The sequence below is a fragment of the Urtica dioica genome, chromosome 8 (genome assembly GCF_054948205.1).
Source record: "Urtica dioica subsp. dioica isolate 48M chromosome 8, U.dioica_male_clone48M_v1_H2, whole genome shotgun sequence".
In the NCBI taxonomy this organism is placed as follows: domain Eukaryota; kingdom Viridiplantae; phylum Streptophyta; class Magnoliopsida; order Rosales; family Urticaceae; genus Urtica; species Urtica dioica.
Window position 1 is genome coordinate 10,401,124 of NC_142763.1, and position 13,149 is coordinate 10,414,272.

The window sequence follows — 13,149 nt, forward strand, 5'->3', positions numbered from 1 at the left end:
TTTAGGATGAATAACGTAGCACCATTTCAGACTTGTTCATAAGCATAAAATCAAAGAGTTAGATTTAGGAAAAACGTGACATGCGACATATATAAAGTAGTTGGAAAAACTTAATACCAATTCGTCTATATATAGTCGGGGTTAAAGTTATAAATTTCAAGCCTTCAATATAATATATATGTTTCCTTCTGTGAACTTTTCTTACGCGGTTTTTTTTTTTTTTTTTTTTTCCGTTTCGGGTTCAAGAGTTCGAGAGTAGTTGAGACATGAAATATATAAAATTAATCCCCAAGCGAGTGAAAAACTTAAAGGTAGTTAAAGTATAACGCCACACTTTTAGGTCATGCAATATGGTCCTGCTATCACTTTCTGATTTTAATTATTTTTTAAATGATAATTTGTATACCCTTGAATACTTAATTGACAAAGGATAGAGGGTGTTATTTATATTTAATTCGTTAATAAAATCAGTCTTTCATGCCATGCTTATAGTTCACCTACCAATATCATATGGCAATTTAAGAGGTTAATGTATATTATGATTTCTTTTTAATTTGTTTGTTTCTCTATTTTCTGATTTTCGCTATGTACTTTTGGTTTTGAAAGTGGGGTCTACAATACATAGAGTGATTCGAAGATTTATCATTCTTGTATGTACACACAAACACACACCGTAGGCACATATATATATATTATATATACATACATACACATATATATATATGTATATACATACGCATATATATACTCATTTACATATATATATATGGAGGTCTTCCTTTGTATTTTCTGCTGCCTATATATTCTGCTTGTTATTCCAACCTGCCTATGCTTTTATTACTTGCTTCCTTCAACCAAAAGAGGTAGCAAAGTTTTTCATTACCAAAAAAAAAAAAAATGCGTATATAATTAGGGTTAGCTAGTGGTAGATAATATTATCATTGATTTATTTATTGCAGGTGATATGTACATGCTTATGCAAAACATGATGGAAAGTCTTAGACCTCTCGTGGGATCAAAAGGGTGGGACTTTTGTGTCCTATGGAAATTAAGTGAAGACCAAAGGTTATATATAAATCAATCAAGTAGAGAAATATATATGATTAAAATGTTATATTTGTGACATTATTGATGGCGTCTTATTGTTACAGATTTGTTGAGTGGATGAATTGTTGTTGTGGTGGGGCTGAAACCTCACAAGAAGCGAATAATAACAATAATTGTGGAGATGAAGAACTTCTTTTCCCAGTTTCGCCACTCATTCCATGCAGAGACACCATGTTTCAACACCCAAGAACCAACTCTTGTGACCTTCTTTTCCAATTGCCAACTTCCATGCCTTTGGACTCTGGGTATGTATTTACTATAAATTCATTTCACTTATTAAGTACCATTATTAGCATGCAGATAATGATTTTGTATCATAACTTGACTTTTTCTTTTTTCCTCTCCAAATGAACAGAATTTATGCACAGACGTTGATATCAAACCAGCCCAGTTGGCTAAACTCTTCTAGTGTCACAGGCTCCCATTTTCTTGAGGTTACTTCTATCTAGTAAATAATTAATTATAACGATATTTATTGTAGATAAAGGAATTTACTAACTTAATAGTAATATTGCAGGAATGTAGTGGGACCAGGGTTTTGATTCCAATGGCAGGAGGGTTGGTTGAGCTTTTCGTTAACAAGCAAGTATGTTCACAGTCAGTCACACACATTCGTGAATATGAATTACATGTTTCAAACTAATTAATACATATTTATTTTATTTCACAGATACCAGAAGACCCAAACGTGATTGATTTCGTAACGTCGCAATGCAACATATCACCGCCACTACTCGATCATCATCAAAACGACGCAACGACGGCAAGCTTCATCATCGACATGAACGATCAAATAATCCAATCGTCGAGAGCGTTCGTCATGAACGACGAGTCGGACAAAATAGTGGACCCCACAACAGAGACAGCGACAGCAGAGAAGCCACCGGTGTCGCCGGCGACGGCGTTCGAGGGGCTGAACCTGTCGCCGTACGACATCCCAGTGCAGTTCGGGGCGAGAAACGAGGCGTCGTTTTTGGAGGCGGAGGACAAGGGAGCGAAGAGAGGGCAAGAACGGTCGAACTCGATGTCGGATTGCAGCGACGAGGAAGACAACGAAGGGAATAAGCAGCACGGAAGCAGAAAGTCGTCGTCGGGGAAAGGGCCGCAGAGCAAAAACCTTGTCGCTGAAAGGAAGCGCAGAAAGAAGCTCAACGAGAGGCTCTACACTCTTAGGTCTTTAGTTCCGAATATTTCCAAGGTAATTAAACCAACTTCATCTCATTGTTTTTATCACTATTTTCACTATATATGTACTTGCCATTAACATAGAAAATAATTACTCCTAAATATTTTATAAAACTCGGATTTAGAAATTTACTTGTTTTATGACTATTTTCACTAAATGTTAAAAAAAATAGCTCGATTTTTATTTATTCGTTGTTGAGGGCTTTGAAAAAATAATCTGAAAATCATAAATCAGACCAAAATGATTGTTACTAATCTAGTCCCCCCTTTTTTTTTTAATCTTAAATTCGTTCTTAATAAACAGTCCAGTTCATATTGCTATATTGAAACTGATGTATAGGTCGGATTGCGGACTTGTTCCGAGACTTCATTTTGTCAATAATTTTTTGTTTAACTTTAGTGCATTTGAACTTAATATTTGGTGCTGAATATATCGAGTTTGAGTTAAATATATTAATTTTCAGCATGTTTTTTTTTTTCATCACAACTAATGATAATTTATTTAATTTAGATGTTTTTTAGTTAAACTATTAAAATAAAAATTATCGTGTCTTAAACGGTTAAAGCTAGAACAAACGGTCAAAATGGATTTATTGCTCCATAATTTTGTTTTCTTATTGGGGTGGTCTCAATTTATCCAAACCATTTAAAACGATCCGGTCGTCCCATTTGATACCACATAGATGTGCTCATATTTCGTAACTTAAAGAATCTTAATTGTTATTTAAACTTGGATCATCCGTACACATTGTTTATATTTTTTTTTTGTTGACGAATAGTTGGATAGGGCTTCGATTCTTCGTGACGCAATAGAGTACGTGAAGGACTTGAAAAGACAAGAAAAAGAGCTTCAAGATGAGCTCGAGGAACTTTCCGTGATCGACGGAGCAAACGGAAAAAGAAACAATCCCAAGTCTGAGATTTTGAATTTTGGGGCCGATTCCGAGTCCCCTAACATTTATTCCTTTGAAGCATCGGGTAACAATGAGATAACCGCATCGAAACAAAACCTCGACTCTGATACCACTGCGAATGACAAGGCGCCACAAATGGAGGTAGAGTTTGGTAGTAAATAAATATATAAATTCTAAAGGCAATACTCAATTATGTTTACTAAATACTTTTTTGTTTATTTAATATGATTTATATATAGCCCCAAGTTGAAGTGGCTCAAATAGATGGGAATGAGTTCTATGTGAAGGTGTTTTGTGAGCACAAGCCCGGGAGATTCGTGAGGCTATTGGAGGCTCTGAACTCTTTGGGACTAGAAGTCACTAATGCCAATGTCACCACCTTCAGAAACCTTGTGTCTAACGTTCTCAAAGTCGAGGTATGTTCCTTTGGTTAACTCTTATTTCTTGTGAAACAAGTTATTATTATTATTATTGCTTTGGTTTTTAATTTGTCAAGTTATGAGTTTTGACGTAGACATGGTAGTTTATAATTAGATATCTTGTTTTAAGCTGTGTTTGAGTTTTTGTGTGAGAGAGAGAGAGAGAGAGAGAGAGAGAGAGATGATTCTCTTTTATTATTAATATGACATTTGTAGTTATTTGGTAGAGGGTAAAAAGAAAAAGGGTGAAGGTTTTGGAGGTATTGTGAAATTATCGGACTCAGCATTTTTAATTCTTCCAATTTTAAAAGAAAAAATATTGTTTTGTGCAAATATACTTCTAAATAATTCATAGATCTATCATTTTTCTCTCATCTATATCAAACACAACTAAAAAATATTTAATCATTTCTTTTCTTTTTTATTCCTTTCTCCTTCTTCTGTACTATGGTTTCATTAAATAAGTAATAATACTTATTAGAAAAAAGCGAGTGACCAGATTGATATGTAACTTAGTTTGCTATTGATAGCAAAGTAATCAAATAACCTTCAAAATCTTTAAAATAGTCTTATTTTTACCTATCATCAGTGAAATCATAAAACGTGGTTATTTGCTTTTTTTTTTTTTTTTTGTAAAATGTAACAACTAGTTATCAATATCTTACTTATTATAATGGGATATGAAATCAATTTCATTTGTTTTTATTCTTGTTTCTTGGGTGGCAGAAGAAGGATAGTAAAATGGTAGTCCAAGCTGATAACTTGAGGGATATCTTGTTGGAGTTCACAAGGAATCCATCAAGAGGATTGTGTGACATGTCTAAACCCCCTGAAAATGGAAATGGAAGTCTCCTTGACTATCAACAACACCTTCATCACCAACAAACCTACTGATTATTTATTTATTTATAATTTCACATCATTGATGTTTCTCTCTAATTATTCAGTACACCTTAACTAATATCTGTTGACAATCATTATTCTATTAGTTTGTTTTCGGTCTTAATTTTCTTTAATTAGTTATTGATATGTATATGCTGGTAAGACGTCATTTTAGGCTTTACTGGTGCGAAATGACTTACTAGCCTTCTTTCTGAGAAGAAATTACACATATACCTCTAACTTTCAAATATTCGATAAATATCTTATTTTTAAATTTAAGATGATATTGCCTTATTTTAAATGAAACTGTAAACGGAAAATTAAATGAAACTATAACATTGAGAAAAGAAAAAGTCATATAAAACTAGGCTTTTGATTGGTAGGGATGATAGAAAATTGAATGGATGGAGTAACAAGGAGGGAAGAGAAAGAAAAAGAAAATTGTGAATTATAAATTTTTAAAAAGTTGATTGGTATAATGTGATGAAAGATTAGAATCCATTCATTTGTTTGTTTGGTATAAACTAAAATAGAGAGGAATGGTTGATATTTTGTGTACTTAAATTACTAAATTGCTATTATTTTTGCAATAATAATTATAGTATTAAATTATATATATGTAATTGCCATTATTTTGTATTATTTACTTTCATTTTTTTGTTTCCGTCTTTCTCGATCTTTCTAAATTGAGAGAGATAGTTTTTTTGTGGGTGCCACGGAAAGCTTCAATCCTTTCATTTTGTTTTCCCTCCTCTCTACCAAACAACACAATAAATTTATTTTCATAGTAAAATCCCTTCATATTAATCAATCCTTCCACTTTCCAAATAAGAATGAGAAGTGATCTATTGTTAGCTTATGTAATTTGCACTCTCTTTCAGATGACAAATGAGACAGTTAAGGTTACGGATCTAGAGAGAGCGGCATCGGTGGGGGCATAAGGTTAATTTAAGTATAATCAATTTATCATTTTATTATCTTTAAAATTATATATGAAAAAATTATGTAGGCGATTAACAGTTTCATTAAACTACAATTTGATGTGTATATATATATATATATATATATATATATATATGTGTGTGTGTCATGATCACACGCGTTACCGTGTCATATATAATTCAATTTCGCCATCTGATTTAAAAAAAATAATAAATTTAATATCACCATAGCATATATTTATATATATATATATATATGTCATGATCACACGCATTACCGTGTCATATATAATTCAATTTCGCCATCTGATTTAAAAAAAAAATAATAATAAAAATATCACCATAGCATTCTACAGCCAATCTAGTGTGTTACAAAAAATTCTTATGGTCATAAAAGTATTTTACATCTTCTTGATAGCCATTTAACACAAACCAATGTACTGCTCTTTTTTTCCCTATCCACCAACGGATATAGCTACCAATAGTTAAAAATAGACCGACAGTTAAAAAAAATTCACTTTAAACCATTATATTTTCTTTACAGCGGTAGTGAAATTTGAGCAAACAGAAAAGCGAAAAAGGTTACAAACAAAACCCAATTTCCCAAGCCTTTGCTCAACAAGCAATCACTGGAGTTCCGGGCCACCGTAACCTGTGGTGGTGCGCCAGATGGCGAACCGTTCGGTACAATATCTTCCGTGGAATTACGAGATCGCCCCACTTCGATCCCGAACCTCATTCCTCCGAGGCAATGACTAACGATGCCGCATATGAACCAATATTTCCTCGCCTCAGTCAACTCGATTCTGTCGTTCCCGGTCGTGTGCATCGACAAAACTACCCCGCTCGAGTCGCACGATCTGTACGTGCTTTCGCCTACCTCGAACACGTTGTGTTGCCCTTCAACATACTTGAAAACTATACACACACCCCAAAAAATAAAATAAAAAACTTTGTAACACATGATTTTGCTATGTCTAAATGGATTTTCAAGTGTGAAAAAGGATTATACCTAGAACATCACCAACAGTGAAATTCTAGCTTTGTGACCAAGATAGATAATATCCCTGGCTGTCCCATTCATCTTCATCGCCAACAACAAACTCTTCAGATCTTACACACTTCACAAGCAAAGTTGTGTAGATTACTATGGTTAATGATAAGAAACTTAAGGTGTTGAGGGGATTTCTTTCTCTCATGACTTTCTTTTGATATATCTTGGAGGTTTTGTGGCGAGACCTTAATTTGATTTTGAAGTGATTGTGAAAAAAGCGATGGCTTATATATAAAAGGTACACTACTTGATTGTGGTTGATTGTGTCCTATGACTTGTTCCTGCAACTTGATGAAAGCCTGCAAAATTGTTTAGTAATAATGATAAGATTAATATACAAATAATTTAGATCAGAAAATTGCGTGTTGTACTTGTACCAAAATTGAAGAAAGAAAGAAAGAAGAACTGGGTCTCGCCCAAAAAAGAAAGAAATTGAGATCTAGTGAAAAACAATTTGATACTACCTATATTATTTTAATATTCGTTGGATCATTCTGGTCCAGTTACACACTTTTGTTCTTGTTTTTTTTTTTTTTTTTTTTTTTTTTAATTTTAGTTTTACTTTCTGTTTTGTTTTTGTTTGTTTAAAAAAAAATATATATATTGTGAATGAAGTGTAAGTTACCATTGTTTTTTTTTTTTTTTGACAATTTCAAAGGCAATATGAATATAGCGTTTCTTTCTTGAAATGTTCAATAAAACTGCGCAAGTTTATCGTAAAGATTCGTTTAAATTCTTTTGAATTTGTTTTCAAATTCATATAGTACATTTGGCACATTCACTATTTTATTCTTCGTTATTCATTTAATTGAAAGATTTTTTTTTTCTTCTGATGAAGTGTAAAAATTATATATCTTTATTGTTTACAAATTACGACTCGGTTATAAATTCTACTATACATAACGTGTGTGGAAAAGAATTAGTCATTTCCAAAACGCACTTTTTATATAAGAAATTACCCACTTGAAATTGACCCGTCACAATACATAAGAAAATGAAAAGAAAAAAACGATACAAAATTAAATGATAATGATGGGACTTCCTAACATTATACATGTGGCTCAATCCCCACTGCAGCATTTCAAAAAAAAAATGATGGGACTTCCTAACATTATACATGTGGCTCTTAATGGCATGAAGCAGAAAGCAATTATAATAGAGTTATGCTATTTGGCACAACTCACGAGTGGGAACGATCCGCTCGTGAGTTGACACGTGGCAGTTAGTGGCCACGTGTCAACTCAGGGGTGGATCGTTCTCACTCGTGAGTTATGCCAAAAATCGTTTCCCATTATAATAACCTCAATTGGGTCGGGGCATCCGTTGACTGCCTAGCCCGACCTTCTTATTAATGATTTTAAGCTGGTATGGCCCGGCTTGAAAAACAATAAGGCCGAATTAAGCTTGTTTAAGGGAATTACATGGGCTTGAGCCCTCACACCCTGAAAAAAAGTCAAGCCTATCTCAACCATTTTAGAATAGACTATAAAATATTCATTTTTAAAATAAAATATTCTTTTTTAAAATAAAATATATACTTATACATAAAAACAATTCTTCTTCTTTTATTTTTTTTGTAAGAATAATTTTTATTTATAAAACATGTTTTTAGACTTTGATTTAAGTTTATTATTGATGATATAATTTTTAAGATTAAACAAAATATATTGTAAGGATTGAAAGTGAATATTACGCTTTGAGCTTTTTTTTTAGATTTTTTAAAGTTCGGGCTCAAGCCCGTACCTCATCCCCAAAGGCCATAGTCGTAGTCCAAAGTTAGGTTTTATATCACTCTTCGGGATCAACCGCCCATAAAAGAGTATGGGCCATGCTTGAGTCTTGGCCTCCACTTGCCTTGAGAAAGAGCACGAGCCATGTTCATCCTCATGCTTGAGCTTTTTTTTTTATATAAATTTTTTCAAGATCGGACTCAAGCCCGAACATCATCCCCAAGAACCATAGTCTTAGTCCCAAGTTAGGTCTTATGTCACTCATCGGGCTCAACCGCCTATAAAAGAGCACGGGCCATGCTTGAGTCTAAGCCTCCACTTGGCTTAAGAAAGAGCACGGGCCATGCTCATCCATAGGCTTGAGCTTTTTATACAAATTTTTAAAGCTCGGACTCAAGCCCGAACATCATCACCAAGAACCATAGTCTTAGTCCCAAGTTGGGCCTTATGTTACTCCTCGATCCCAACCCCCCATAAAAGAGCATGGGCCATGCTTCAATCTGGGCCTCCACTTGGCTTGAGAAAGAGTACGGGCCATGCTCATCCCCATGCCTGAGTTTTTATTGAATAAATTTTTTAAAGCTCGGACTCAAACCCGAACCTCATGCCCAAGAACCATAGTCTTAGTCCCAAGTTGGGCCTTATTATTGGGAAGTCACATGTTGGTATCAAACACAAACAATCGTTCCAATACCGATTGTTGAGAAGTCACAAGTTGGTATCAAACATGAACAATAACTCTGATACCAATTGTTGGGAAGTTACAAATTGGTATTAAACACGAAAAATTGTTCTGATACCGATTGATGGGAATATAGGTTTGGTATCGGACACGAACGATCGCTCTGATGCCATTTGATGGGTAAATTACTTCCCTGACGTTAATTACCATTCCCATGTATTGAACACGAACAATCGTTTCAGTATTTCTTATAGGGTAATCAATCTCTTAACCTTTGGAATATGGTTACTAGTGTTGAATAGAAGAAGATGCGGACAATCGCTAATATTCAACGTAAACAATAATTACTAGGATACTCAAAATTATTCAACAACATATCAAATATTTAGACAAGCGTAATCAAGATAAACCATAAGACCATTTAATTATACATACATTTCGGCTCAGTTATAGATCTTCCACGCTCCTAGCTTTGGATCTCCTTGCTTTTGGAATTCTTCTGCGGCTCCTTGCTCTTTGGGTCTTTGAATCTCCAAGATTTCGGACTCCTCGGCGACTCATTTCTCTTTGGATATTTCGGTTCATCAATTGCTCGTTTATTGATCGAAACTAGAGTCTTTTAAGATATGTAATCTCCGGAAGAACAGAGACCAAGGTGTGGGTCAACTCTTTTCTCACTTATTATTCCAGCGAGGTGTCAGAATAATTATTTCTTTCTTTGGGAAGTGGTATGTACGAATTTTCCAACTTTGGGAGAGAGAAAAAAAACATCCAGACCAAAGGGAGAGGGGTTGCTGAATTTGTAGTGTGGAATAAGGCTTAGTTGGGCGATTTTTGCACTACCCAACCCCTTATTTATAGCTTTCCAGCTTACCATAGAATATGCAATTTCCTGATTTACTTTTATCTTATTCAAATTAGTGTGATATGATTATTTTATAAATAGAACAAATAAAATATACTATAGATAGTTTAATAAATAAAATCACTTTAGAATATATTAATCACGTAACTGGATCTAAAATCACATATGTGGAACACAAGTGAAATGTTGATCACTTGGGGGAAGCATTGTACACATTTGATATGTGTATCATTTAAGCACCGTTACGACACACTAATCAAGGTCGCTATAATGATCATAGTGAGATCTGGTCTAAATTCTGAAGTGATCACGGACTTCTAGGTTGTATTACTGAGTTCTTTGACTCATTCGGTAATGCCTACTTGTAGATGCCTAAATACGTATGTCTCGGGAATTCAAATATGATCCGAGCGGAAAATGATTCACAAATACGAATCCAGCATTCTTGAAAGAAGGTCAATGTTCACTCATCTAAGAGTTGATTCCATAACCAATTGACTACGCGCATTTTCGTAGTAAGTACATATAAAAAAAAATCTTTTGTTGGAGAAGTAACGATACTTAGGGCTCATATATATCGAGAAATGTATAAGCATAAATATATGTAACTGAACTCCTCTTATGGTATTGTTTTTATTCTGGTTGCCTTATATTAGATCTGTTGTTGTTGAATGATTTTAAGTATCCTGATAATTATTGTTTACACTAAAGATTAGCGATCGTTCGCATTTTCTTCTATTCCGCATTTCTAAACATATTGTAGGGTTAAGATATTGGTACCCAATAAGAAGTATTGAAACGATCGTATGAGAACCGTAATTAACTCCTAGTGGAAGTAATTTACCCAACAATCGGTATTGGAGCGATTGTTTGTATCTAATACCATAACTTGTACTTCACCAACAGTTGGTATTAGAGCGATTGTTTGTATTTAATATCAACGTGTTTTTCCATCAATTGGTATTAGAGCTAGAGTTAGATTCTCCCAATTTACCATTTGACTCAAGAATCATGATTTTCGATTTACAACCTTTATCAAAATATAAGAGATATGTTTGATCATTCAAAGCTAAAATTATTCAAGAACATGTTCGTAATTATCAAAATAAAGTTAGATTCATTGGTTCGATGAAATATGGACTATGTTCATAATATTCTATATGGGAATATTTTATTTACTTTGATCAGTTATAAATTAAAAAAATTTATTGGATTTGTTTTATGATTGAAAATCCTACTTTATAAGGATATCAAATAAATTTGTTCTGATTTGTTGTGAATCCTCTTTTTAAAGAACTCTTGTTTTTTTAAATAAAAGATTTTGTGTTCTGAAATAAAATATTTGAATTTTTAAAGGTTTATAAAAGATTCAAAGTCTATATTCATTGTCATAACTAAATACTCTTTCTTAGGTTATAGCCATATTTAAGGTTTTATTTTGTTTATTTCCGGATTTCTTTTTAGAGAAATTAATATTGAAAAATCGGTATTTATGGAAAGTGGGTATTTCAAGAATTTTTATGTCATCAAACTTTTTTAAGCTTAAAAGTGTTTTTCTTAATGGAAAAAGAGTTTAAGGCCCACACTTAAAAGAGTCCGTATCGAAGCGGACTCTGTTGCAGAAGCTGAACTCAAGGCTGTCCAGATGGCCTTGCTCTTGGCTAGATTCCGAAACATCAGGCGTTTGGAGATAGAGGGTGATAACAAAATCGTCATGGACAGCTTGGCGGGATCGAAAGACAGCCCTTTTTAGTCTGTTATTCCTTTGTTTAATTCAACTTTAGAATTAGCAAAAGAGTTTGTTGATGTTAAGTTCTTGTGGTGTAGTAGGACATTAAATGGAGTTGCATAGCCTTTGTAAATGGGTTGTGAATTCTGAAGTTTTTGGGTTTTGTGAGTCAGGGGAGGTTCCGCCCCCTGTGCGGAACGCTTTGACGTTTGATCTTGTTGAATGAATTCCCCCCCCAGCTCTTCTTACGAATGAGCTAAGAGTTCCTGGGGGTGGTCTGTTTCAAAAAAAAAAAAGTAATAGGGGATTTTTCACATAAAAAATAAAAATAAAAAAAGAACAATCATCACGTTTAAAAAGAGGTCAATTTATAATTTTGACTACAGAAAAAATAAATAACGGTATTATATATATGTAGTAGTACCATTAGACAATATCATCGTTTATGACTTATTGTTCTAAAAAAATTAATTTTGTTATATGTTGGTTAGCTAGCAAGGTTATTTGCACGTATGATAATTATTAAATCAGCGTTTGCCTTTTCACGTGCAGAAAAATCACTAACAATACGGATCCATGTATAACATATAGATGTATAAGGAATGTACACATATGTTGCAAGATTGTTGTTTAATATTTGATTATACTAAAAATAGTGCTTTGGAACAGATATAGTTTTTTTTTTTTCCAAAGAAAGTGTATCGTCAATTAATTAACTAGACTAATAACAGACTATACTATACCTAACTAAAAGAAGAGACTTTAATGTGTATATTGTTTCCCAAATGCGAAACAAAGCTTGAGAGAGTAGTTGGAAAATGAAACAAAATATTAAGCCAAAATGTACATTAAAAAACTTCAGCGAAAGCAAAGGTAGTTAGGGTTTTGTAGGCAATAAGTTGGGTCATGCAGATATCACCCTCTCATCATTACCAACTAAAAATATTTTTTTTTTATTTTCTTATGTATATATTTATTTCTCTCTCTTATCTTCTCGTCTCTCAAGTATACTCTCTAACAGAAAAAGTAAAAGGAGGAGAATAAAGTTTTGTTACATAAAAGGAAATTTATTCTCAAAAGGGGGAAATTTTTTCAATTTAGGATGAATAACGTAGCACCATTTCAGACTTGTTCATAAGCATAAAATCAAAGAGTTAGATTTAGGAAAAACGTGACATGCGACATATATAAAGTAGTTGGAAAAACTTAATACCAATTCGTCTATATATAGTCGGGGTTAAAGTTATAAATTTCAAGCCTTCAATATAATATATATGTTTCCTTCTGTGAACTTTTCTTACGCGGTTTTTTTTTTTTTTTTTTTTTTCCGTTTCGGGTTCAAGAGTTCGAGAGTAGTTGAGACATGAAATATATAAAATTAATCCCCAAGCGAGTGAAAAACTTAAAGGTTGTTAAAGTATAACGCCACACTTTTAGGTCATGCAATATGGTCCTGCTATCACTTTCTGATTTTAATTATTTTTTAAATGATAATTTGTATACCCTTGAATACTTAATTGACAAAGGATAGAGGGTGTTATTTATATTTAATTCGTTAATAAAATCAGTCTTTCATGCCATGCTTATAGTTCACCTACCAATATCATATGGCAATTTAAGAGGTTAATGTATATTATGATT

The 13,149-nt window shown here is 33.1% G+C and overlaps 2 protein-coding genes across 2 annotated transcripts; one reads left to right on the plus strand and one right to left on the minus strand.

Annotated features, from left to right (window-relative positions):
- Window positions 1-964: 964 nt before the first annotated feature.
- Window positions 965-4,519, plus strand: LOC149387972 (transcription factor ABORTED MICROSPORES-like). Its single transcript, XM_089622289.1, has 8 exons — window positions 965-1,065; window positions 1,152-1,352; window positions 1,463-1,541; window positions 1,625-1,693; window positions 1,778-2,305; window positions 3,072-3,347; window positions 3,446-3,622; window positions 4,352-4,519. Exons 1-8 carry the CDS (start codon window positions 965-967, stop codon window positions 4,517-4,519), a joined length of 1,599 nt encoding a protein of 532 aa, XP_089478415.1.
- A 1,467-nt stretch (window positions 4,520-5,986) lies between these two features.
- On the minus strand, window positions 5,987-8,263 carry LOC149387973 (blue copper protein 1a-like). The gene is made up of 3 exons (XM_089622290.1): window positions 8,246-8,263; window positions 6,750-6,801; window positions 5,987-6,366 (listed from the first exon to the last, which is right to left on the minus strand). Exons 1-3 carry the CDS (start codon window positions 8,261-8,263, stop codon window positions 5,987-5,989), a joined length of 450 nt encoding a protein of 149 aa, XP_089478416.1.
- Window positions 8,264-13,149: the final 4,886 nt, after the last annotated feature.

Bases quoted from the DNA above. Each gene is read 5' to 3' on its own strand.
- LOC149387973 (XM_089622290.1), bottom strand. The intron at 6,367-6,749 runs GTAGTGTACCTT...GTGTGTGTATAG, and splicing joins ACACAATCAACCACAATCAA to TTTTCAAGTATGTTGAAGGG.
- LOC149387972 (XM_089622289.1), top strand. From the start codon at position 965: ATGTACATGCTTATGCAAAACATGATGGAAAGTCTTAGACCTCTCGTG. The intron at 1,066-1,151 runs GTTATATATAAA...TTATTGTTACAG, and splicing joins AAATTAAGTGAAGACCAAAG to ATTTGTTGAGTGGATGAATT. The intron at 3,348-3,445 runs GTAGAGTTTGGT...ATTTATATATAG, and splicing joins ACAAGGCGCCACAAATGGAG to CCCCAAGTTGAAGTGGCTCA.